This window comes from Pyrus communis, chromosome 5 (genome assembly GCF_041283825.1).
Source record: "Pyrus communis isolate YQ-2024b chromosome 5, ASM4128382v1, whole genome shotgun sequence".
Taxonomy (NCBI): Eukaryota; Viridiplantae; Streptophyta; class Magnoliopsida; order Rosales; family Rosaceae; genus Pyrus; species Pyrus communis.
This window is the reverse complement of record NC_142569.1, coordinates 14067565-14090562: the sequence shown is the minus strand read 5'-3', so window position 1 is coordinate 14090562 and position 22998 is coordinate 14067565. Positions and strand designations below refer to the sequence as shown.

At 36.2% G+C, this 22998-nt stretch overlaps 1 protein-coding gene, 3 long non-coding RNA genes and 1 pseudogene across 10 annotated transcripts in view; 3 read left to right on the top strand and 2 right to left on the bottom strand.

Annotated features, from left to right (window-relative positions):
• LOC148696832 (uncharacterized) overlaps positions 1–14621 on the top strand; it is a 31535-nt gene extending 16914 nt beyond the window's left edge. The window contains exon 2 of the long non-coding RNA XR_015962773.1: positions 14409–14621. This is a non-coding gene — a long non-coding RNA (uncharacterized LOC148696832). The remainder of the gene's footprint in view (positions 1–14408) is intronic.
• Positions 846–5672, top strand: LOC148696833 (uncharacterized). The gene is made up of 2 exons (XR_015962776.1): positions 846–976; positions 1380–5672. It is a non-coding gene; the product is annotated as an uncharacterized LOC148696833 (long non-coding RNA).
• Positions 1463–21661, bottom strand: LOC137725707 (TMV resistance protein N-like). 6 transcript variants are annotated; one of them, XM_088694491.1, is made up of 8 exons: positions 15251–15469; positions 14925–15008; positions 14757–14815; positions 13925–14441; positions 12687–13791; positions 12076–12354; positions 9578–11983; positions 1463–1507 (listed from the first exon to the last, which is right to left on the bottom strand). In XM_088694491.1, the coding sequence occupies exons 2-8, from the start codon at positions 14960–14962 to the stop codon at positions 1502–1504; spliced, it is 4410 nt and encodes a 1469-aa protein (XP_088550617.1). In that variant the 5' UTR covers positions 14963–15008; positions 15251–15469; the 3' UTR covers positions 1463–1501. The 6 variants fall into 6 exon arrangements, with proteins under 6 accessions (XP_088550617.1, XP_088550612.1, XP_088550614.1 ...); XM_088694486.1 differs by lacking the exon at positions 1463–1507 and adding an exon at positions 21548–21661 and having other exon boundaries at positions 9345–11983; positions 15251–15318; XM_088694488.1 differs by lacking the exon at positions 1463–1507 and adding an exon at positions 21548–21616 and having other exon boundaries at positions 9345–11983; positions 15251–15296.
• On the bottom strand, positions 2004–5686 carry LOC137724835 (chloride channel protein CLC-e-like; annotated as a pseudogene). The gene is made up of 6 exons (XR_015962771.1): positions 5210–5686; positions 4713–4816; positions 4144–4468; positions 3867–4059; positions 3013–3502; positions 2004–2574 (listed from the first exon to the last, which is right to left on the bottom strand). The product of XR_015962771.1 is annotated as a chloride channel protein CLC-e-like (transcript).
• Positions 7083–9123, top strand: LOC137725709 (uncharacterized). Its single transcript, XR_015962772.1, has 3 exons — positions 7083–7398; positions 8221–8397; positions 8485–9123. It is a non-coding gene; the product is annotated as an uncharacterized LOC137725709 (long non-coding RNA).
• Positions 21662–22998: the final 1337 nt, after the last annotated feature.

The window sequence follows — 22998 nt, the reverse complement described above, 5'->3', positions numbered from 1 at the left end:
ATAGATCTTTCCATGCACATCATGTAATACAATAAGTTTTACGGACTAATTAAATAGAGAAAATGAGGTAATCACAAAAGGGATCAATCAAAATGCCTTAATTGTACCAACTAATGAAGTTATTTAAAGTATTTATAATCATATTTTAAAACACTAAACATTGATCGTCTCGTTAAAGAAGAAGAGGATCTGAAACCGACGAAGCATGAACGACATGAGTTGCTTGTTAGCCATGATAAGAGTAGTTAATCTATATGGGTGTGTACAGATTATCAATTAGGTTTTCTCTTTAGATTTTTACAGAGCAATGTCTACATGTACAACTACGATTTACAGTCTGACAATATAACATGTCAAATATCCGACAACACAAATTATTCTGATTTCTAAATTATAGCTTCCTTCTTAATCTCGCATTAATTTGTACAAGTTGACAAATGTGCACGTTTTTGTTTCCCCACTTTGTACAATTTGACAAATCGAAAACATAAACTTGCTAACCAACTCTGATTTCTAAATTGTATTTGTTGTGGTGGTACCTAATGGGGCTGGGCTCATTAGGGCCAGTGGCAATTTTGAAATATCATACAACTACAGTGTCATTTTTGTCACAAAAAAATAAAATGGAAAAAATCATCGTTCAGTGTCCCCGTTGTCTTCTGATTTTCCTCCGAATTGGAGAAGAAAGGCAACCAAATCCTGGTCCTCCGAATTAGTGGTTTTCTGATTCTTCCGGCGCTCCTCACGCGTACGGCAGCCTGAGAGCGAGGTGCTCTGGATTGGTTCCATGGTCTGATCTTCCGCGAATCGCAATCCGACGGTGGCGATGGCGTCGACGCAGAACCAATCGGCGAATGTGGATCTGTTCGATGCGTATTTCCGGCGGGCTGATTTGGACCGCGATGGCCGGATTAGTGGCAATGAAGCCGTCGCTTTCTTCCAGGGCTCTGGTCTCCCCAAACAGGTCCTTGCGCAGGTACTCTCTCTATATACATATATGTATGTGCTTGTGTATATATGTATAATTGGATGTGTGTGTGTGTGTATGATTATATTTTTGTAATTGTAGTGGTTGATCGGGATTTGATGGTGGTAGAACTGTGTTCAGAATCAGATTGATTTTGAATTTGTAGTCTAATTGTAGTTGAAGTGGTAAATGTGAGTTGGGGATGTCTTAATTCTCTTATCTAAGCTGAGGTTTTTATTTCGTGTTAGTAAAATGCGGAATTGATGTTGAAATGGTAGAAAATAAGTAGATGAAGAATTTATACTACAGTTAGTGAGGTTGAGAGAGTTATGTTCTCAGGTCATTAATATACCTTCTGGTGTATCCGTTCGACCTGAAGTTTTTCCTAATTCTATTGGATAATGATGTTTAGGATTGTTGGATTAAAAGTCCGAATATCTTCAGCTCCACTGGCTTCAGACCCATGTTCATCACTTTCATTTGCTTCAGGCTCATCTCCACCTTTGGAATCGTCATCTTGTCTTGTTTCTTCTTCTACTTTTGTTTCCCTCGGCATGAAGACATGATCAAATTTGAGCAGTAGCATTTCATGTATCTTAGCATTTCTTGTATTTGTAAGAATTCAACGCTTGTTTAAACGATCATGGATAAGTACCCAAATTTGGCCTCTTGTACATGTTTTTTTCTTCACTGTTTTGAACTATTAAAAGTTAAATAGGAAGGCATGGAACTGTCATTATACTGTTGTATCCCAAAACCGAATTCTTTGGTCGGAACCCTAAAACCATGCTTATTTCAAGAATCGTAAGTTCAATCGGTAGTCCACTGCCCCTGATTTTGGTGCTCCAAAATCCAATTTTCCTCTTTCATTTGGGAAGAAGATGGGATTAGAAATTTAGGATGTCGTATGATGTTCATAGAGGAAGCATTTATTACTAGACTCAAACCCGCATTATCCTGAATGATTGGGCATAGGTGACTGATGTTTTTGAAAAGTTTGGATGTCAGAAACTAGGATTATAATCTGCTTAACTCATTTCTTTACTCAAACGAATTTTCATGTTTCATTAACAAACGATAACCTATACGGTATTGCAGTAAAACCAGTAACTATATTACAAGGCAAAATGCTAAAAGGAAAACCCCAATTTGACGGTTTCTCTTCTAACAACTTTGTATATGTTCCTGTGTCCATCAGTTGTATTTAGATTTGTAGTTGTTCAGGCAGAACCAACTCTGAGCCCTTTTCAGCAATCGAGCATCGACTGGAAGACTTGCTGAGTGTTCGGTATCAGTATCAGTATCAGACCCATCTATACAGAGTGAACTTTCAATTTCACACAGGTCACTTGCATTAGATGTCCTTTCAGCTGAAGCACCACTTGAAGATATCCCATTTGCAGTAGGGGAAAGCACTTCAGGTTGTTGAATGCTACTATTGTTTCCCTGTTTGAGTTTCTTAGTCTTCCCGATAACTTTTCTCCTCGTCTGTCCAGATGTAATCCACGAAGATAACCCCACAGCTCCAAGAAGCGGCAGCACAATACGATAATCTTGTGTCAATTCAAAAAGCAACAGACTCCTGCAAGACTAGCACCCATTCCAACCTGAAAATGGAATCTCTCCGATTGTCAACTCCATCCAGATTTTGGGATACCTTCAGAATTTAGCAGGCAAATACCAGAAAGAGAAATAATATATTCACCGAGAAAAGTTCAGACTTTTCAAGTTTACCATGGAGAATGATATTATGTACACTCCATGTCAATTGTCAAAAGACCAGTCGACACTTTAGAACTAATACAATTGCAGGAAACACATTCTACTTCTAAAAAGAAAGGTATTTGCCCCTGAAGGTAATGGCTGTAGGTTTCTGGATAATAACATTCAAATGTGAGTTTTGTTCTCAGAAATTATCAAAAATAGGTAAAAAAACATTATATCAAGCATACTAGTTGAACATTGCCAGATATTTCAATTTTCAAGGTAAACTATCTTCTAGATATGAAAATGACATTATATCAAGCATACTAGTTGAACATTACCAGACCGTATACTTACGGTGATGGTACTTCCAATACAGAAAAGATGAAGTATAGGATTGGACTGAGAACTGCAGAACTGATGAATTTTCCGTATGCCATTCCTGTTGCTGCACCAGTAAAAAGTGATGGAGCATAGTAGCCTCCAACTACTCCACAGGCTCGACACAATGAGGTTGCACCTATCTTGACCACTACCAACTGAAGAAACTGATCAGCTTAGAGGCCTTTCTCAAGTGGTCGAGATTCCAGCAAAATGTCAACGTCTCGAAACCCCGATAAAGAATTTCAGGATATGCCAATGCCATCAGCCCAATAGCCAAGCCACCCACGATAGGGAAAAAAAAAAAATTTGGTAGGCCAACGGTCTAGTGAAGATTGTCAACAAATACCAACATGTGTGATGTGCACTTTGATAAGGTTAATGAAACCAAGCCACATAGGACACCCAGCAATAGATACAGCGGAAGCTCAGAAAATGATACGAATACGTCTCATTATTAAAACCACACCTTTAAACAATAACTTGAACATCAACCTCTAGATATACTAAAGGTATGCCCGGAAAATTCATCCCGGTAGAGTGAATAAACTAGCGTTGTAACACAATCATATATGAAATTACCCATTTGGAACATGTAATGTAAATCAACTACCCAAATAATGGGAAAATTCAGAAACCATATTCACTAAAGGCAAATCACATTACCAGGAGCAAGTAAATACTCCAAGATTACGTACTGATGCCATAGTCAATTGCAGAAATGATTTAAATAAAAGAGCCATTTTTTGTTCACTCGGCACATAAGTTTTTATATATATCATTTTGAAGAATCAACAGATAATTGATAGTGTACCAGCAGGTGAGCAGAAGTCATAGTATGGGACCTTAAAGGCTGGTTCAGAACAAAGACCAGCTTCTGAAACTACAGAAGCTATCACAGCACTAAGTATGACCATAGAAGTGGTATTCACAAGTGAAATGGATGAGGAATTAGGTGGTGATGGACTCTATGGGAAAGAAACAACCGGAAACAGCAGCATTAAACCCTGTCAAGACAGAACAACAATTACAATGAGGGCATACTTGTATTGATAACGGCAGCATAGATATACACAAAACTGAATACCAACCAGAAGCAATTCCAGCAGCCACATAAGCGAGCTTTCTTTGTGAACTTTTATCAAACACAGCACCAATACCCTTGGCTATAGAAGTTCCAATCTCAACGCCAGGACCTCAGGACCTAACGAGTTCCCAGTCCCAAGTGTGACACAAGCAGCAATTGCCTTGACAAAAGGACACGATGCTGCCTTGAAACCATCAAAAACCGAAATAGGCACTCCCAATTTCACTAATAAATTCTCTCCTTTTTCTCCTCCTTGCTCATTGCCATTGTTATATTGTGAACCATCCTCAAAAGCATCTCGAAACAAGTTTATTATGGCAACAATCAAACTGTTAAAGGGTAATAAAGGATCACCATATCACAGTGCACTCAAGGCAACAGATTAGTGCTTACCATATTGGTTAAGTAATTAGTAGATAAGACTGTTATGTAAGATTGGTGACTAGGCAATAGACATTTATATCCTTTTGAATAGTGCATTGTGAAAGTTAATGAGAATCATTCTTCACATATTCAATCTCTCTCTCTCTCTAAATCTCTTGATTACTGCAAGATATTAGACTTCTACACAACCCTCCAGAATCACCTGCTTCTACATCTCCCATGTACTCCTTTCTCAGCCATGAAGCTCCCCGTTGCCGCATCCCACCCCAGAACACGTCACGTATCTCATGAACCTTCCCATTCATGTCAAAATCCCAGAAAAAGCTCAAAACTTTATGTATAAGCAAGCAAGAAAAAAGCAAAGAAAAAATGGGTAATGAGTGACGGAACCTGAGGTTCCGACCCAAATTGGAAATGAGGGAGTAGCCCCGACTCCTTATAACTTATAAGTTATAAGTTAAGGCAAGGTTCCTTAACTTTCCGATGTGGTACAGTTTTTCATAACCTCACGCGCCGCTCACGTGTTGCAGGACTCAAGCCAAACAGATGGACAACACACATCCTAATGCATCTCATGAACATTTACAATTTGTGTAAAATTTCAGATAAAAGCTCAAAACTTTGCAAACAAGCAAGCAAGAAAAGGAAAAATGGACGATTGAGTTATGGATAAAAATCAAACATACAGAGTAGTTGAAGGGGACGACGCCGATTCCGGTGAGCAGACCCACCAAGCTCGACGACAGCACTATCGTCCAGTTCCCTCGGCCACGGCCTTGTGCTCTGTTTTCATCTTCCCCTTCTTTTTGTTCTTCTGCTTTGTCATCGTCATCGTCATCGTTTTGTTGTTTTTGTTGCTGGGTTTGTTGGTTTTGAGGGAGGGAGAAAGGAGGTCTGAGAGTCAGATCTCTGCCATCTTCATCTTCCCCTTCTTCTTGTACCCAGCACTGGCATTTTTGGTGTTGATTGTTCTAGTTTGGGTGTTTGATGTGGGAGAGAATAGGAGGAGGGTTTTTTCCGGCGGTGATGAAGACGGAGGAGGTGGAGAGGCCAGGGGACATAAATGGCGGTGGAAGTGGGGGTTGGGGAAGCGCCGTATGCAGTCCAGGCCTCCCATTAGCTGCTACACCAGCTAATGGATAAATGTATGACAAAATAATTAAGTAATATTCATATTAATATAAAATAATAATACCCTAATTTCCTTTTCTTTTCATATTAACCAAATCAAGAGTTATCTTTTAATAGTATATTATTAAATATATCTCAAAAAAAAAAAAAAAATAGTAACTTATAGTCCATGATTGAAAACGGCACTTGGTGTATTAGATCATATTTTCAGTATACTAAAAAAATACTCAACTTTATTATTTATCTTTTAACCCCAAATATCCTATTAGAATCCAAGTTATGTCTGTATTCATAACCTACCGTTTACGCATACGTGAGCAACTGTTCTTAATATTTACAAATAAGAAGGTGTAATTATTTTTACTAAAAAATAGTTAGGAGCACATAAATTGACATGTACTTGATAAAATTCGAGAAATTCGTCTCAGTGATGGAGACATTTTTGCTACAACTGTGAACAAAAGAAGCTCCCACAACGAAGTTGACCATTTCAATCTAGAGTGGCCGACGACATACGCCAAACTAATATATACACTTACAAAAAATGGAAACCAGACAAGGTTGTAGCTCCAATTAAGAATGCATTACATTATGTGTCAATGTTTACTAATTACATCAATTATTAGGCCCGTTCCTTGATTTTGATATGAAACATAGTACTACTTCAAAGATCCCCAATGTTTTATTTAATAGACCTTCCCATGCACATCATGTAATGCAAGAAGTTTCAGGGACTAATTAAATGGCAAAAATGAGGTGATCACAAAAGGGATCAATCAAAATACCTTAATTGTACCAACTAATGAAGTTATTTGAAGGGTTTATAATCATATTTAGAATGCTAATCATTGATCGTGCCCTTAAAGAAAAAGAAGACGGGAAACCGACGAAACATGAACACAAAACCGTCGTGGACATAAGCTGCTTGTCGGCCATGATAAGAGTAGTTAATATGTATGGGTGTGTATAGATTATCAATTAGGTTTCTTCTTTAGACGGATTTACAGAACAATGTCCAAATGTACATCTGCAATTTATAGTCTCACAATGTAACATGGAAAATATCCGACAAACAAATGACTTTGATTTCTAAATTGTAGCTTCCTTCTCAATCTCGCATGAATTTGCACCTTTCTATATGTGCACCTTCTCAATCTCACATTAAATTGTAGCTTCCTTCTCAATCTCGCATTAAGTTGACAAATCGAAAACATAAACTTGTAAACCAACTCGATTTCTAAATGGTATATGTTATGGTAGTACCAGTGGTAAACACAAATACAACACAAATACAGCACCATTAGGACCAGTGGTAATTTTGAAATATAACACAAATACAGCACCATTTTTGTCACAAAAAATCAAAACGAAAAATCATCGTTTTTCTACCCCAAACTGCCGGCATCGCTCAGTGTCTCCGTCGTCTTTTGATTTTCCTCCGAATCGGAGAAGAAGGGCAACCAAATCATGGTCCTCCGAATTCATGGTTTTCTGATTCTTCCGGGCGCTCCTTACGCGTACTGCAGCCTGAGCGCGCGGCGCTCTCGATTGATTCCGTGGCCTGATCTCCCGCGAATTGCAATCCGACGGTGGCGATGGCATCGCCGCAGAACCAATCGGCGAATGTGGATCTCTTTGATGCGTATTTCCGACGGGCCGATTTGGACCGCGATGGCCGGATTAGTGGCAATGAAGCCGTCGCTTTCTTCCAGGGCTCTGGTCACCCAAACAGGTCCTTGCTCAGGCACTCTCTCTCTCTCTCTCTCTCTCTCTCTCTCTATATATATATATATATGTATATGTATATGCATATGTGTATATGTATAATTGGATGTGTGTGTATGATTATATTTGTGTTCTGAATCAGATTGATTTTGAATTTGTAGTCTAATTGTAGTTGAAGTGGTAAATGTGAGGTCGGGATGTCTTAATTCTCTTATCTAAGCTGAGATTTTTATTTCGTGTTAGTATAAATGCGGAATTGATGTTGAAATGGTAGAAAATAAGTAGATGAAGAATTTATACTACAGTTAGTGAGGTTGAGAGAGTTATGTTATCAGGTCATTAATATACCTTCTGGTGTATCCATTCGACCTGAGGGGGTAAGCAGACTTTAGAAATTGTGCAGTAGTGAAAACCTTCAGTATAAGATGACTATGGAGTATTTAGGATTGTCGCATACGGGGGAAATGTTCTTGGGTCAGGATCATATCGACAAATAGGTTCTTAAAGCTGTATATTTGTTTTGCTGAAGGAATTTCCGTATAAAATGATAACCAGGGGCACATTAAGTTAAATATTGATTATATGAATGCACTTTCTCATTAGCTTGAATTGCTGAACATAACAGGCTCAATCAATCATATTTTTCTGCGAGATGCTTTGCTGCTGGATGTTCATTCGTTGCATGATGTGTTCGTATTTTGATGTAAAAACTTACATATGCCATAGATATTTTGTAGATATAAAATTTAATTTGTCATTGGGAGTAATCTTTTGCTGGCCAATTGACATACGAACATCCATAAATGTATACTTTTAAATTGAGTCATGTCTAAATGTGCAGTCTAGATTGATAGAATGACTACCCATCATGCCGCATTATCTTTGATGGAGCGGTTTAGGGAGGGACGCCCTCTTCCAGCAGTGCTACCAAGCAATGTTATGTTTGATAAATCCAATATTTTTGAACCTGCAAATAATTACTCCAATGCTGGCATTGTAGCCTGGAGACCTGCTTCTGGTATTCATCCATAAAACAAATCACTTTTATATTTTGAAACATGTCTTTCTTTGATGGAGAATAGTTTTTTATTTTTCACTTTAAAAGGCTTTCAACAACAGCAACTGATGCCTGGTCTTGGTGCTCAGCACATGGCACCCCTAGCTGAGGAAAAGCAGCAGGCCAATTAGCGGAAACCCAGAGTACTGGAATTGGAGAAACATCTTGTAGATCAACTGAGTACAGAGGAGGTTAACTCACTGAACTCAAAGTTCAAAGAAGCAACCGAAGCTGATAAAAAGGTACTTAGAACTTTAATGTTTCCCCAATTTTCTCATCCTGAGCAGCAAAGTTATGCGTGCATGTTACTTCCTGATAAGTGTCAAATCATAACAAATATCCCAGAGACTTGGGGAAAGAAATCTTGGATGCTAGAGAGAAAATTGAATATTTCCAGGTCAAAATGCAGTTCAGCCATCGAACTTGTAATGTATCTTTTGTATTTCATTTCTTTGTGTATGCATCTCGTTTTTTCTTCATTCTTTTCTTCCTTTAGCTTGTAGCACGACGTATAATTTTTCTCCTTAATTTTGGAAAGTTCCTAGTCCTATTGAAGCAAAGAGCCCTATAGTTTTATCGTTGTTACAAATTTGATGATTGTATAATTAAACTGGGGCTGTGCCTTTCTTTTTTCAGCCTTAATACTCTGTAATTTTTTACCCTCTCTAATAAAATTTGTTTCGCTGATCTTTGTTTGGTGCAAACAAGAACACTGAGCAGATCATATTTTTGGCTCATTGCAGTTCAGCCATTGAACAAACACATATTTTTGTCGTGTTGAATGTTTAAACTATCGCGCTTGGTTGTGAGATTTTTAATTTGCCTTAGCATGGTGTGTTAATTAATGTCTATGGTTATGATATAAAGGTAAATCAAGTTTTAAAGATAACAAATAGGCTATTATACACTTCCATAACTAGCGCTTCATAATGTATAAAGCATAAACAATACCAAAACAATAAAGCCCTTGCCTAGTTGTTGTCTTATTTCTTGGTCAGACAAGTGAGCTATCAAAGTACAAATTTGCCTTAAAAAGTTTTTCCTAATCACTGTCATTTGCTTCAGACTCATCACTTGATCCACGACCCTTGGAATCATCATCTTGTCTTGTTTCTTCTTCTACTTTTGGTCCCCTCGACTTGAACACATGACCAAATTTGAATTTCTCAGCATCTTCCGCATACAATGGGCATATACCACAGCTTTCCACCGTCATTTTAGCAAAATGATGTGTGTAAGGAAAATTTTGAACTTCCTGGTAGAAGACAACAGAAGCCTCTTTGGCAAGTTTGTAAACATCAGGGGAGCAGTTTTTTCCTACCTCTTCACTTCTAAAGGCCTCATTCCACACATGCACGTGATGTTGGTCGTTGTAGTTGTTGCCTGGGAAATTGTACTCAGATCTGAACAGTTCATGGCTTTCACCCATGCACGTGAAAGCAGAATTTTTAACATCCAGGTAGAAGACAACAGAGGCCTCTTTGGCAAGTTTGTAAACATCAGTGTAGCAGTTTTTTCCTACCTCTTCACTTCTAAAGGCCTCATTCCACACATGCACGTGATGTTGGCACTCACAGTAGTTGTCGTAGCTGTCGCCTGGTATAATGTACTCAGAACTGAACAGTTCTTGGCTTTCACCCAAGAATTTGACCATGAAATGGGCTCTTACCCTCCAGGGTTTATACAGCACATTTGAAACCCGAGAAACAACAACAGAGAGAGCGAAACCAAATAAACCTGTTCGAAACCAATCTGGACAAAGCTCGATGTCTACTGAAGATCCCTCATTTTGATAGCTGAACCAATTTGGAATTTCTTTTCCTGAATATGCAATCTTAATCTGAGGCCGGCGATGGTACTCAAAAGGCGCAACAGTTGCCATTCGCATAATTGCAATCTGTGCTTCATCCATTATGTTGCTCCTTGAATTATTATCCAATTTTGGGCAATTAGTAAAGATTCTGCAACAATAATTAGGTTTATCCCAACCTTGTGTGAGTGCTGTCCTTGAACTTGACACTATCTTCAGCGACTTGCAGGCTTGAGCGTGAACATCACATAGCACTGGGAGCTCTGGTATAGATTGAAGCTGATCGCACCCGCGTAAGTCGAGCATAGACAACCGAGAAGCTTGTTTGATGCTTGCTGGTATTTCCAATATACGGCTGTCGCTGAGTTCTAGTTTTTCTAAAGAGCGAAAACAGAGAGTGGAAGGCAATTTTTCAAGTCTCCGACAGCCGTTAAAGTTGAGACGTTTAAGATTGGTTAAACTGGAGATACTTGTTGGGACATCCTTAAGTTGCTTGCACCAACTAAGGTTTAAATCTTGATGCCTACTTAGATTTCCAATTGACGAAGGAAGCATTTCGACAGCTGTTTCTTCCAAACAAGGAGACACCAATTGTTCCATTGGCTTCAAGATTTCAGGGAATTTGGAAAATGAAAATCTAGAGCACCCGGTGAGATCAAGACTCTCAAGATATTTCAACTTACAGATTGATGAGGGTAACTCTGTAACTGCTGTGTAAGATAAACTTAAGGACTTCAAATGTTCCATTGGCTTCAAGATTTCAGGGAATTTGGAAAATCTAGAGCACCTGGTGAGATCAAGACTCTCAAGATATTTCAACTTACAGATTGATGAGGGTAACTCTGTAACTGCTGTGTAAGATAAACTTAAGGACTTCAAATGTTCCATTGGCTTCAAGATTTCAGGGAATTTGGAAAATGAAAATCTAGAGCACCTGGTGAGATCAAGACTCTCAAGATATTTCAACTTACAGATTGATGAGGGTAACTCTGTAACTGCTGTGTAAGATAAACTTAAGGACTTCAAATGTTCCATTGGCTTCAAGATTTCAGGGAATTTGGAAAATCTAGAGCACCTGGTGAGATCAAGACTCTCAAGATATTTCAACTTACAGATTGATGAGGGTAACTCTGTAACTGCTGTGTAAGATAAACTTAAGGACGTCAAATGTTCCATTGGCTTCAAGATTTCAGGGAATTTGGAAAATCTAGAGCACCTGGTGAGATCAAGACTCTCAAGATATTTCAACTTACAGATTGATGAGGGTAACTCTGTAACTGCTGTGTAAGATAAACTTAAGGACTTCAAATGTTCCATTGGCTCCCAAATCTCTGGGAGATTTTCAACGTTAAAGCACCCATCGAGATCGAGTTTCTCGAGATTTTTCAACTTACACCTGCTGCTTGGAAGTTTCTCAAGGCCTCTGCAATGCTTTAAATTCAAGTAAGAAATATTTTCGTTAGACCAAACTGATTCAGGCAACTCCTTTATACCACTGTCTTGTAACTCTAAGTATTGAATACTTCCTGGCATCTTTGGAAGATACTTGAGACTCCTGCAGTACCCCAGATTAAGATGAATAAGCTTGTCAAGATGTTGAAAATACGAAGGAATTTCAACCAAACTATTACAGCCCTGGAGATTTATCTTCACAATTTCTAGACTCCTAGAGAGATTTGGAACTTCAGTTAGATCCTTAGAGAATGACAGATCGATAACTTGTAAGTTGACAAGTATCTGCAACAAATGAAATAGAAATATAAAGAATTAATATAATTTCTACACTTGATTTTATACAAGAATTAAAATAGGCATATAATATAATATACCTGCTCTTCTTTCCAAAGCTCCTTAACTCTGCTATTATGCATATGAAGCTCAACTAGATTTTCCGGAGAAAAATTTGACGGTAAAGATTCCAATGGATATCCCCGCCACTCAAGATAACGAAGAGAATCGGGAAGGTCTAGAGAATAGGGAGGGCGTAGAACAACGCATTTTACAATTAGCATTTCTAGGTTAGACATCTTTTTGAAGTCTACATGTTTCAATGATCGCTTTTCAATGTAAGGCCAATAAACCATTATGACTTCAACATTTGGAGTTTCCTGAGAATAAGAAGAAAGTTTAAATGTGAATATATATGTTTTCAACATGTTAAAATGTAACGCACATTTGGAACAAAGAGTATTTGCAATGGTAATCATGTACAAGTGTCTTAGTCTAGTCAAATATCCAACATAATTGTATCCTCCTCTACTTGTCTAAATAAACAAACATTTGTTCATATTCCAAACACTTCCTAACACAATAAATATTCAATCAAATTCATCTTTTAACAATCTCACTACTTTATTATAAATTAGTTTTACTTTCTTCTGTTATCATCTCAAGTTTGTAATTTTTACTTTCTAAAAAATTGAATGCATTTGGCTCTTACCGTGTTACTTCTCAATACACAATGGACATCCTCGTCATTGAACAACCTACTCCGTTTACCGGGATCTTTAATATCTTGTTCTTGAACAATTTTCCTTCCCATTTCTTGTAGCAAATCGTGCATCTCTATGGCTTCCATTCTCCAGTTTGAATCAATTGATATGAGAGACATCTCAATGAGAATTCTAATTCCAGATGTCGCAAAGAATCCACGAACATCTAACATTCGTTTTACCTCAACGACAAACTGCCCTTTATGAAAACATGCTATCTCCAGAAATATCTCCTTCTCATTTTCTCTCAATCTATCATAACTTATTCTCAACACTTTCTGAATATCTTCATTGGGAAATCGTTTCAATTTGTTGAATTCATCTTCCCATTCTTCTTTGCTCTTGCAATTGAAGAACAAGGACCCCAGAACTGTAAGAGCTAAAGGAACGCCTTTGGCATAAGCCACCGCCTTTTCTGCCAACTCCTTATAATCTGTTATACGCGTACTGTTATTCTTGAAAGCACGCGAACAGAAGAGCTGAAGAGCGTCATCCGGTTTTAGTACCTCAACCTCGTAGATATCATCCTCTTCAACAGTTTGCCCAAGTGTGCCCCTATCTCTAGTTGTGATAATGATTCTACTTCCAGTGCCATACCGAAGACGATCTCCAGCTAAACGTTCTATTTGCATTGAACTACTCACATCATCAAGAACAATGAGGACCTTTGTGCGGCTGAGCCTTTTTCGAACACTAGTTGATCCCATGGATAGACCTTCTTCCTTTAATATCTCCTTAAGAAGTGTTTTTTCCAATTGATCTAGTCCATCTGCTTTTTCTGAGTTCTCCCTAACATTCTTAACAAAACAAGAAGCTTCGAATTTAGAAGAGAGTTTGTGAAATATAGTTTCAGCAAGGGTGGTCTTGCCAATACCACCCATGCCCCAAATACCGACAGTGATGCAAGCATCCGATGAATGAATGCCTAATCGCGATTCGACCTGCTCGATGCGGCCTTCAATTCCAACAAAGCCTTTTAAATCGCAGGATGATGCGCGACACAATTTGGTCCAAATATCTTCAACAACTTTCTTAACTAAATCAGCATCCGTCCTGGCATATATATGTAGGAAAGTAATAGTTAGTCTTAAATATTTATACCTGACAAAATCTTAGCACAATAAAATCATCACGAGTTTAAAGAAAATTTATAATTTTGTACAAGTTAAAAGAATTGGTTAGTTACCCATAATCTTTTGAAACAAACCCAGATATATTTGCCACATTCGTCAAAGCATCCCTCCACTTGTGCACCTTGTCGATACTGTTCTGGAAACGTTGCTCAAGTTGAGCAAATGCAACCTCATAACTCCCCCGTTGTTTTCGTACATCCGATGGAAGGGTCTCGTAAAAAATGGGTATAACCAACTGGCCATGTTTTTCCTTGCATGCTAGGATATGCACAAGCTCATCCAAACACCACGTGGAAGAAGCGTAGTCTTTCGAGAAAATGATCACTGAAAGCTCTGATTCCTTGATTGCTTGGAGAAGGGCAGGTGCGATTTCATCTCCTCTCTTAAGCTTGTCATCAATATAAGTTGTGATTTTTTTCTCAAGTAAGGCAGCGTGGAGGTGGCTGGTGAAAGTACGGCGGGTGTCCTCACCTCTGAAACTAATAAACACATCGTACTTTTTGGTATCATCAGCATCAGCATCAGCAGGAGCAGCAGTGGATGAAGAAGAAGAAGCGATATCCATAACCTCTAGTTTTCAGATCCAGCAAAAAGATGTAGTTGCAGAGAGATTAATTGTTAATTAAAGAGAAATAATATTATGACGTTGCAGGAATTAAGGAGAACTTAGAATTGGCTTTTGAGTAGATGCACAAAGTTTCAATGAGTGAGAGATGACCGAAAGTAGAGAATGGGGCACATGATAGGCACGTATTTTCTTTAAAAAACTATACTTTAAATAAAGATATTCATATATTTGCAATCTTAACATGAACAAAGTCATCTCACTTCTCGGCATGTAAAGCTACTAGTATTTGAAAACCATAAAATGATATAAATGCAAACCTTTTCTCCTTGCTTTGCTCCCCTCACAATCGGTATCATCATCGTCTCCTGATCGATTCCTGCAAGTGATGTTTTGGTTATGTTTCGTATAGTCAATAAACATAAATCAGATTATTATGCATCCCAAAAAACACCACACAAAAAGGATGCAAAAAATCAACTTGAGACCTTTTTCTTCTGTTCTCTTCCTTGTTTTCTATTTCCATTGGCGCTTTCTCTTTCAATCTTTTGTAATGAAGCTTTTCAGAACCTCTGTTAAGAGAACCGTTTAATCCAAACTTCAAAAGGAAGACAATTGATCAAGATGCGAACAAAACAAAGTGACATCCGGTGACAGGTCACCGGAGAAGAAATTAACAGCAGACATAACAAAAATTAATTAGCAAATTAAATGCCAGCATAACATAACAACTAAACTTATTAATTAAAAAGAAATGACAAAAAATATAGAAAGAGCCTTTAACAGTATCAGTAACTATTAAACAGTGACTAACCTCTGACAAGTTACCAATTTGACAATGGCTTGTTTGTTTTCTCCACCTTCAAAATAAGAAAACTTCACCTTCAAAATAATATATCCAAAACAATTACTTCTTAGTTTTCAGATCCAGGAGTAGAGAGAACGAGAGACTGGTTCAAAATTATGGAGGATACAATAAAGCGAGAGAGAGAGAGAGAGAGAGAGAGTAGTTCAGAATTAAAGAGGATCTAATGAAACAAACGATAGAGGGGTAGAGGGAGACTAGCCCAGATTTTACCTGAATTGGCTGTTTGACTAGATGCACAAAGCTCCAGAGGCCCTTCTGGAAAAACTTTTGAGTAAGAGACTACCAGTTACAAAAGGATAAAAGGGGCACATGGGATGGGGCCCTCCCTTTCCGCGTTTTGCCCACACGGTTTTGAATTTTCCTTGATTAGTCTATCACCATTTTCTTTCAAGAAATTTCCAAACAATTTCCAAAAAAAAAATATGTGAATTCCACACTACATAATTATAGAGGGCTGAGAGTATATTTGTTCACCAATGGAGATTGAACAAGATTTGAAATCTGTATTTCCGAGCACAAGTAACAAATCAACTCATTAAATTATTAATAAAAAAATTTTAAAGTCATAGATTCATTTGTTTGATTTTACCATAAGATATTACACAATCGTTACAACTATCAATCTCTTTAGTATATTATAGTTAAATCAAATTAAATGTATCTTAATAATTAAAAAAAACTAATAAAAAAAAACTTCAAAAATTTTGAATTTTAACCAAATTATCTCACAGACAGCCGCTCTGTCTATAATTATTTTGCAGTTGTTTTATATATGCACGACCTCGTTTCTTGGAAGATTATGGATTTATTCATATTGGTTTAGTCACTGGATTTTAATTTGTCTGTTTCACCGCCGTGTAGCGTTTGGGTAAAGCCTCGTCAGCAGACACATGCCTTTGGAAAATCCATGGAAAATAATATTTTCCTAAAAAAATAGTATTTAATGGAAAAGGTCTGTATAGTGGAGAGATAGTATTTTAATAAAAAATAGTATTTAATAAAAATTAACAGAAAGGCACACATAAAGTGTATGAGAAAATTTCTATTTGTTTTTAAAATAGAAAGAGAGAGGAATTGAGTGATGGAGAACGTGGGAGTGAGAAGTTTTTTTTCTTTTATAATTAAAAATATATTAAAATTACATGTAAATAAGATTTAAAAAATAAAATAAAATTTGATTGTGTAAAATTATATTTCTAACTTATATTTCTTATTCATATTTTATTTTAATTAAATGATTAAATTAGTAATTTTATAGAAGTTTAATTGAAAATTAATGTTTTATTAATTAGTAAAAATAATATTTAATTGGCTTTTGATGTTGTCAAGGAAAACGCGCGGTTGGTAATTGAGGAGGAAGATATCTTGAGGCCACAAAAGAAAATGACAAAAGCAGTTAGGGATGAGAGAGAGAGAGAGAGAGAGAGAAAGCAATTGTAATGTCAGTGGTGAGTGGTGTGACAAAGCCCGAGCAGCAGATTCATGCCCCATGCGGGCAGTGTACGGTGTTGACGGTGGCATTGATTTGTGAGCGAGAACTACGATCTCGTTTCCCGCCGATAACTTGTCATACCATATTTAGTCTAAGAAATAATCAATGCACCCTAATTGTGTTTAGTTTAAAAAACAAGCGTGTGTTCAGTTTTAAAAATAATTTTAATGTTTATGTTCAGTTTCAAAAATTATGTATTACCCCCTATTCAATTTCAGAGATAACTAGAAAATTGCACGCGCCGCTACGGGTTCTGATTCCATAATGCATTAATCCCATTTTTTTCTACTTTTGAATGAATCAAGCATGTCCCTTTACGCGCTTTGCCCACACGGTTTTGAATTTTCCTTGATTAGTCTATCACCATTTTCTTTCAAGAAATTTCCAAACAATTTCCAAGCAATTTCAATTGAGAACATTTCTATAATTTCCGAAAACAAATATGTGAATTCCCTTATGGTTTAGCTTGATTACAATTTCCAACCTTGATATAGAAAATGCACAGCTCCCAAATTGGCTTCGGTGAATTAGAGTTTAGCTTGATTACAAGAAAGACAAGTGGTGGATTGCCCTTATGGTTAAATAATTTCTTTTCAACTCACTATGTTTTGGGCTCATACTCTCCCGCATCTCCTTAGTATATATTAGGGTAAAATATCCTTGTAATTAAAAAAAATAGCACTCTTTCTCATACAATTGATGTGTTTACACCTTTTACCTACAAAGTTTTGAACTTTGCCAGTTAGCGACCAATCTATTTCAAGAAATTTTCAAGCACTTTCGGTTGAATACCTTTTTATAAGGGAACTTTAACGAAAAACTATCGGTAGGTTCACTTTAACGAAAAACCACATTTTTACACTAAAAAGTCAATCCTTGTACTATTCACCTTATCCTTTATTTTGTTGTTATTGTTAAAACTCAAAGTTTTCAAGTCATTTTCATTAGTTTTCATTTTTTATGTTTCCTAGAAGAAAAAAAAAAACAAGTGAATTTCAAACTTCAAAATCTACTTTCACACTACAAAATCACGGAGGGTTGTCATTCGCTACTAGAAATTGCCTAAGATTGAAATCTGTCTTTCTGAGGCTATCAGGAGGTCTTAAGAAGCACATAAAATGTAAGCGAAAAAAACAAGCGGTGGATTGCCTTTATGATTGGGCCATTTCTCTTCAACTCACTATGTCTCAGTTCAAACCCTCCCGTCTTCTCTTAATAGAGATTAATGTAGAATATTGCTTGTAATTAAAAATAAATTAAAAAATAAAATAAAAAAAGAAAAAAAAGCAAGCTCTTTGTCATTCATTTCATGTATTTACACATTTTACGTACAAATTTTTGAACATTCCTAGTTAGTGACCAATTTCTTTCAAGAAATTTTCAAACACTTTCGATCGAGTACCTTTTTTTAATTCCTAAAAAATAAAAACTTTTGAGTAAGAGACTACCAGTTACAAAAGGATAAAAAGGGGCACATGGGATGGGGCCCTCCCGTTACACACTTTGACCACACGGTTTTGAATTTTCCTTAATTAGTCTATCACCATTTTCTTTCAAGAAATTTCCAAACAATTTCAATTGAGAACGTTTCTATAATTTCCAAAAAAAAAAATATGTGAATTACACACTACATAATTATAGAGGGTTGAGAGTATAGTTGTTCACCAATGGAGATTGAACAAGATTTGGAATATGTATTTCCGAGCACAAGTAACAAATCAACTCATTAAATTATTAATAAAAAAATTTTAGAGTCATAGATTCATTTGTTAAGATATTACACAATCCTTACAATTATCAATATTTCTACTATATTATCGTTAAATCAAAATAGTATCTTAATAATTAAAGAAAACTAATAAAAAAATTTAAAATTTTGAATTTTAACCAAATGATCTCGCAGGCAGCAACTCTGTCTATAATTATTTTGCAATTGTTTTATATATGCACGACCTCGTTTCTTGGAAGATTATGGATTTATTCATATTGGTTTTAGTCACTGGAATTTTTTATTTTTTTTGTTGGATCCAATAAAGCGAGAGAGAGAGGTTCAGAAATTTTTTTTTTTTTTTGGGAAAGCGAGAAGTTCAGAATTAAGGAGGACCTGATGAAACAGGAGAGAGAGAAAGAGAGAGAGAGAGAGAGAGAGAGAGAGGGAGGGAGGTAGGGAGGGAGACTAGTTCAGAATTTACTCAAATTGGCATTTGACTAAAGTTCCAAAGGCTCCTTGAGGAATATCAATGAGTGGGAGATGAAAAACGGGCACATGGGATGGGGCCCTCCCTTCTTGGCCTTTGCGTGCACGATTATAAAGTGTTCTAGTTAGTGATTAGTTTCATTCGGAAAGGCATCATTTCTAAATTTTTTCCGTCAAATTCATCGAATTCAGAGATTTAGACCATTGAAATTTGATCTATCAGATAAAGTTATTATAACTTTGAAAATGAATCCTTTTTATAGCCGTTTGATCAAATTTCAATGACCTAGATTTTCAAATTTAGTGGATTAGGTGGAAAAGATCCAGAGAGGATCCCTTTCCGTTTCTTTCACGCAATTTCCAAGCAACTACATTTTTATAATTTTCAAAAGAAAATAAGTGAATTTCACACTACTAAATCATAGAGAGCTCAAAAGAGATTTGGAATTTGTCTTTCCGAGCACAAGTGACAAATCAATTCATTGAATTATAGAGACAGCTAACCTACCCTTGGTGGGTCACCATAACACTCATGTTACGTCCTTGTTCGCTTATTATTAGTCTAAGATGTCACAGTAGCGTACTAAATGTACATGACTCTTCAATTAAATACAAAACCGACTAAAACATTTGAAAATGAACTAACAAACCTTGATATAGAAAATGCACACCTCCCAAATTGGCTTCGGTGAACTAGAGTTTAGCTTGATTACAAGAAAAACAAGTGGTGGATTGCCCTTATAGTTAAATAATTTCTCTTCAACTCACTATGATTTGGGCTCATACTCTCCCACATCTCCTTAGTATATATTAGGGTAAAATATCCTTGTAATTAAAAAAATAGAACTCTTTCTCATACAATCAATGTGTTTACACCTTTTACATACAAAGTTTTGAACTTTGCTAGTTAGCGACCAATCTATTTCAAGAAATTTTCAAGCACTTTTGGTTGAATACCTTTTTATAAAGGAACTTTAACGAAAAGCTATCGGTACTGTTCACTTTAACGAAAAACCACATTTTTACACTAAAAAGGCAATCCTTGTACTATTCACTTTATCATTTATTTTGTTGTTATCGTTAAAACTCAAAGTTTTCAAGTAATTTTCATTAGTTTTTATTTTTTATAATTCAAATTAAAAAAAAAAAAAAAAACAAGTGAATTTCAAACTACAAAATCTACTTTCACACTACAAAATCACGGAGGGTTGTCATTCGCTACTAGAAATTGCCTAAGATTTGGAATATGTCTTTCCGAGGCTATCAGGAGGTCTTAAGAAGCGCAGAACTTAGCTTGAATGTAAGCGAAAAAAATAAGCGGTGGATTGCCCTTATGATTGGGCCATTTCTCTTCAACTCACTATGTCTCAGTTCAAACCCTCTCGTCTTCTCTTAATAGAGATTAATGTAGAATATTGCTTGTAATTAAAAAAAAAAAAAAAAAAAAAAAAAAAAAAAAAAAAAAAAAAACAAGCTCTTTTAATAGAGCTAAATAGAGCTATGCTAAACCAATGCCAAATTCCCTCTCGTCTTCTCTTAATAGAGCTAAATGCTAAATGCTAAACCAATGCCAAACTCATTATGTCTCAGTTCAAACCCTCTCGTCTTCTCTTAATAGAGCTAAATGCTAAATGCTAAACCAATGCCAAATTCCCCCCGAAATTTAGCCCATAAATCGGGGTGGACTCTATCCAATATTTATCGAAATTTAAATTTTTTTAGATTAAAATGTTCATAAAATTAATTTACGATAGTCTACATATTGATTTTTTTTAAAAAAAAATTAATTTAACAAAAAAAAATAGCCTAAGTTCATTTTTTAATAATCCCGGGCTAAAATTGTAGGATAGAACGGTTGGAGTAGAAAAGCTGTTTTTGAGCTAAAAAATTTGACTTTTAGCCCAACCATTGGAGATGGTCTTAGTGAATATTTTACGTATTCACCCAATTTACCTGTGTTCTTTGTTTTTTAATGCCCAAAAAAATTAATAAGTTGTACAGTATATTTTAAAGCAATAGGAACATTTCAAAAATTAAGAAGAAAAATTACAAATTGTGCTACAAGCTAAAGGACAAAAAAGAATGAAGAAAAAGCGAGATGCCTACACAAAGAAATGAAACACAAAAGATACATTACAAGTTCAATGGCTGAACTGCATTTTGACCTGGAAATAATCAATTTTCTCTCTAGCATCCAAAATTTCTTTCTCCAAGTCTTTGGATATTTGTTAATGTTGTGCTAGGATAGCACCAAATCAATTGGAAACTAACTCAAACTAACCTATAAGAAATTATCAAATGAAATGCAAGAATGAAATAGAAAAGACATCAAGATTTCACAAAGTTCCTCAACAGTCAATGTAACTGAAGTACATCCTTAAAGCAGTAGGAGCTTAACAATAATTCACTATCAATCAACTGGAAATGTGTATAAAGTGTTTGGTTATATCTCTCACTCATCAAAGAAACAAACAAAGTAGAATATATAATAAATAATTTCCTTTCATACAAAGCTCAAAGCTAATTTACAAAATACAATAGAGTGATTACTAACCAAATGAGGGCAGCAGCTCTCTTCTTTTTCTCTAACAAGTGGGGCAGTCGGCGGCCTTGCTTTTCCTCTTTGCTGACTACCATGGGCTGCTGCTGCTGCCACGTAGAAACCCTAGCCACATCACTCGGCTTTCACATGTGGGCTAAATAGAAGGCCTATTTAATGGGCTTGTAAGATCAATTAAAGCCTGATGGAATTCCACAACAAATTCAACCGTTATGATAAAACACTTGTCAGGAACTAAACATTGTTAATCATCCATCACCCAGAAGAGGAAAAATAAACAACTTTAACTCTGGCTAACATAGAAGAGAAACATAGCAAATGGTCATTTACCGCAGTTGTAAAAATAAGTATCATCTTTGCATCATATTATAGGTTCGAACATGTTGGCTCCCTATCTAACATTAAAAAAGAGTAAATTGTAACTATGGTCTCTTAACTTTAACTCAATTGGAGCAATGGTCCAACTAAAAATTCATTACCATTGATCCTTCAACTCATCAAAACGTGCAGCTATGGTCCCTCAACTAAAAATTCATTACCATTGGTCCCTCAACTTTAATTCAACTGGAGAAATAGTCCCTTAACTTTAACCCAATTGTAGCAATGATCATTCCAATATAACTCGTTTTGACAAAATTTTTGACGTAGTTGACGAAAAGAACCATAATTACACACTTTGATGAGTTGAGAGACCCTAATTGTATAAATGGTTATTTCAACATAACTTATTTTGACGAAATTGATGAAAAAGACTATAGCTACGCATTTTGATAAGTTGAGGGACCAATGGTAATGAATTTTTAGTTGAGGGACCATTGCTCTAATTTAATTAAAATTGAGGAACCATTGCTACAGTTTACTCTTAAAAAAAATACATAAAAGAGAAACAAACAAAAGAAAGGAGCTTCAATAACCACATGGCACCTGTGCCTATAAAACACAAAGCCAAAATATGAATACAAAGACAATAGTACTACCTCTTGGTGGTCCCCTTTCAGAAATAGGTCGCGGGCTTGTTCACCAGTGATTTTCCCGCCTCTGTCTGTGTCAACTTTCACAAAAATATTAGTGTACTTCTGAACACCAGTTTGAGTCATCCTAGGCCATGAAACATATGATGTGTAAACTAATTCTCGTAAAAATCGTTGATTTCGTTTTGGTAAATTGGGTGCAAGGATATATAATTATTTTTTTGCCCTCAAACAATTCGCATGTGCTGTGCATGTGACCGAGTTGGATGGAAATTAGAAGGAAAATTGGCAAATCTAACGTCAGTGGGTAAATTAGCTAATTTTACAAGTTCAAGGGGGGTAACTGACTAAGATTAAAGTCCAGTCAGGAAGCTCCTTACAAGTTCTGGAGGGAAATCGACAAATACTCCAAATTTGAAATAGTGGAGAAGGCTCAGAAACATGCTCGATAGGTAAGTCATTATTATTGATTTA